The sequence below is a fragment of the Nematolebias whitei genome, chromosome 17 (genome assembly GCF_014905685.2).
Source record: "Nematolebias whitei isolate Nwh7 chromosome 17, NemWhi1, whole genome shotgun sequence".
Classification (NCBI taxonomy): Eukaryota; Metazoa; Chordata; class Actinopteri; order Cyprinodontiformes; family Rivulidae; genus Nematolebias; species Nematolebias whitei.
The window spans coordinates 41,229,890-41,232,431 of NC_056514.1; the positions used below are offsets into that span (position 1 = coordinate 41,229,890).

General features: G+C 52.2%; 1 protein-coding gene across 1 annotated transcript in view; it reads right to left on the reverse strand.

The window, feature by feature from the left end:
- The window catches only part of LOC119423575 (ATPase PAAT), a 6,027-nt gene that overhangs the window by 2,963 nt on the left and 522 nt on the right, over nucleotides 1-2,542 (reverse strand). The window contains exons 3-6 of the mRNA XM_037690974.1: nucleotides 2,200-2,391; nucleotides 1,916-2,044; nucleotides 1,277-1,388; nucleotides 718-922 (exon numbers count right to left, since the gene is read on the reverse strand). Coding sequence (XP_037546902.1) covers nucleotides 718-922; nucleotides 1,277-1,388; nucleotides 1,916-2,044; nucleotides 2,200-2,391 — 638 coding nt within the window. The remainder of the gene's footprint in view (nucleotides 1-717; nucleotides 923-1,276; nucleotides 1,389-1,915; nucleotides 2,045-2,199; nucleotides 2,392-2,542) is intronic.

Below are 2,542 nucleotides of genomic sequence, written 5' to 3' on the forward strand. Positions count from 1 at the left end.
GTGAGTGAGTCATTCGGTCAGTGAGTCATTCAGTCAGTGAGTCATTCAGTCAGTGAGTCATTCAGTCAGTGAGTCATTCGGTCAGTGAGTCATTCGGTCAGTGAGTCGTTGGGTCAGTGAGTCATTCGGTCAGTGAGTCATTCGGTCAGTGAGGCATTCAGTCAGTGAGTCAGTGAGTGAGTCAGTCAGTCTCTCATACGTTTATAAATCAAACTTATGATTTAAGATTGTTGCAATCATGCAGCCGTTATTAGAATCTAAACGTGCACTTCCTGTTTGGATTCTATGAGACGTTTCTGTGAACTTCAGGTGATCTCAGCGTGTGTAACAGTTTCAGTGATTTAAATCTGGTCTGCTTCTGTTTTATGAGTAACGTTTGGTGTTTGCTAACGGGACGTATGAGAGACGTCCGACGTTTACCCAGAATGCACAACATGTCACCTCATACCAGCTGTCAGCACAGTGGTGGGTGTTGATGGTGTGGGCTCGTTTAGCAGCAGCAGGACCCGAGTTTGATGCATAAAACCTCAGAAATAACAGAAGTTGTTCTCACGTTCAACTCCGACAGAAGAAGTTCAAAAAGAATTTAAAGTTTTGTTACCGTCACAAACTTGAAACTTTCTGCTGAACAAGATGGATGGAAGGCCTTAACCCTATGACCCGAGACCGAGGCCTCGCTTTGACCCAAGGGCAGCAGGAGGGTTCAACTCCACTCACCATGTTCCGTTCCCCGTCGTCCTCTCCTTCTCTGCAGCATCGTCAGCATCAGCCAGGCGCAGCTGCGTCACCTGACCACAAACACTTTGGAGCATGGGCAGGAGCTCGGGGCTCAGCGCCTGTTCAGGGCCACGCCCCTTCAGGAAGTGTGACATCATCTCCTCCAGCTGGGCGTGGCTCATCAGACCGCCGTCCTCACTGCTGGCTGGAGAGGGAGCACAGATGTGATCAGATAACATCTGTTTGAAACTCTGAGCCGACCCAGAACCTTCCAGGTGAGGCCAGTGGGTCCATGAACCGTTATCCTCTTCACCCCCCGAGAGAGACATTCATTCAACCTTTATTTATACAGATTAATCACATTGAGCCTCAGAGACTCATTTACAAGAGAGACCTGTTTGGACAAACAGACAAAAGAAAAATAGTGAAGTGGGGGGGGGGGGGGGGGGGGCACAGTGAGAGTTGAAAAACAGACCTCGCACTTGAACAGCACATGATGACGTCATGATACGTTTATGAGAAGGAGGCGGACAAAGAAAGAGAACATGACGACACTCACATGTGTTGTTAGAGCCGAGGTCGGACAAGGACAGGTCCGGAGACGAGGAGCCCTGGGACATCCCTCCGCTCTGAGCAGCCGCCACGTCCGCAGGCCTGACGGGCCCTGGAGCCTAAAAACACAACACTATTAAAAACAGCACGGGCCTGATCCAGACTCTTCTGTGATCTTTTGAAGTGGACCAGTTTGATTCTGGACCCGGTGTGTGCCTCCTCTCAGCTTGGGTCGTTGTTTCTGAACATCTTCAGAGGAACGTTTGAATTCACTGCAGTTTACTGATGAAGCACCAAGCCAGAGAAACATCTGAACCACACTTGAACACAGCAGGAAACATGCTCACTCCCGTCCTTCGCTGTCACAACAACTCGTGCACAGTCCATCGCTGCACCGGCTCCACGTGCACGATCCCCGTCACCCCACCCAGGCCTCCAGCTATGACCTCACTCCACCGAGGCCTTTGAGGAGGGAGAGGATTATGAAAGGCGACGGGCCCAGAGTTCCTGTCAGGGTCCGAGTCCGGTGTCAAAGGTCGGGGGGTTTATGGTCAGTGTTGGCAGATAAACTTAGGGTCAAAGGTCAGGGGGTTAGGTTCGGGTCGGGGGGTCCTTGTCGGGGTTCGGTTCAGAAACAAACTGGTACCGTGGCGTCTGCAGGCTGAAGCAGATCCCTGAAGACGGCTGCAGACGCTCCGACTCCTCCAGGCAGCGCAGAGAAAACACCACCGCCCATCAGGAGAGGCAGGAACCCCCCCAGAGCGCTCGTCTGGTTCTGGAAACACATTTCAGGACGAGTTTGAGCACAGCTCCTGATCACACCTTCACTTGTGATCCGACAGAATTTAGGTCGATAAAATAAAGTCAAAGATCAAAGAGGAGGAGGTTGAAATGCTCAGAGGAGAACATGCGCCTCTCTGAGACCCTCACCCTCTGCTGGAACTGCACCATGTCCATGAGATGTTGGGCTCCAGGAGACAAGCTTGTCCCCATCTCCTCCACCAGACTCTGAACCTGCTGCAGGTCTATGCCGGGGCCACGGACCGGACCGGCCTGCAGCTCCTGGAGGCCCACGATGACGCGACAAACCAGAACACTGGTTCTACCTGCCAGAGAGAGCAACTGGAGAGCAGCCAGAGGGACACAGAGGGACAGTCAGACTACTGAGGGACAGTCAGACTACTGAGGGACACAAAGGAACAGTCAGACTAATGAGGGACAGTCAGACTACTGAGGGACACAAAGGAACAGTCAGACTAATGAGGGACACAGA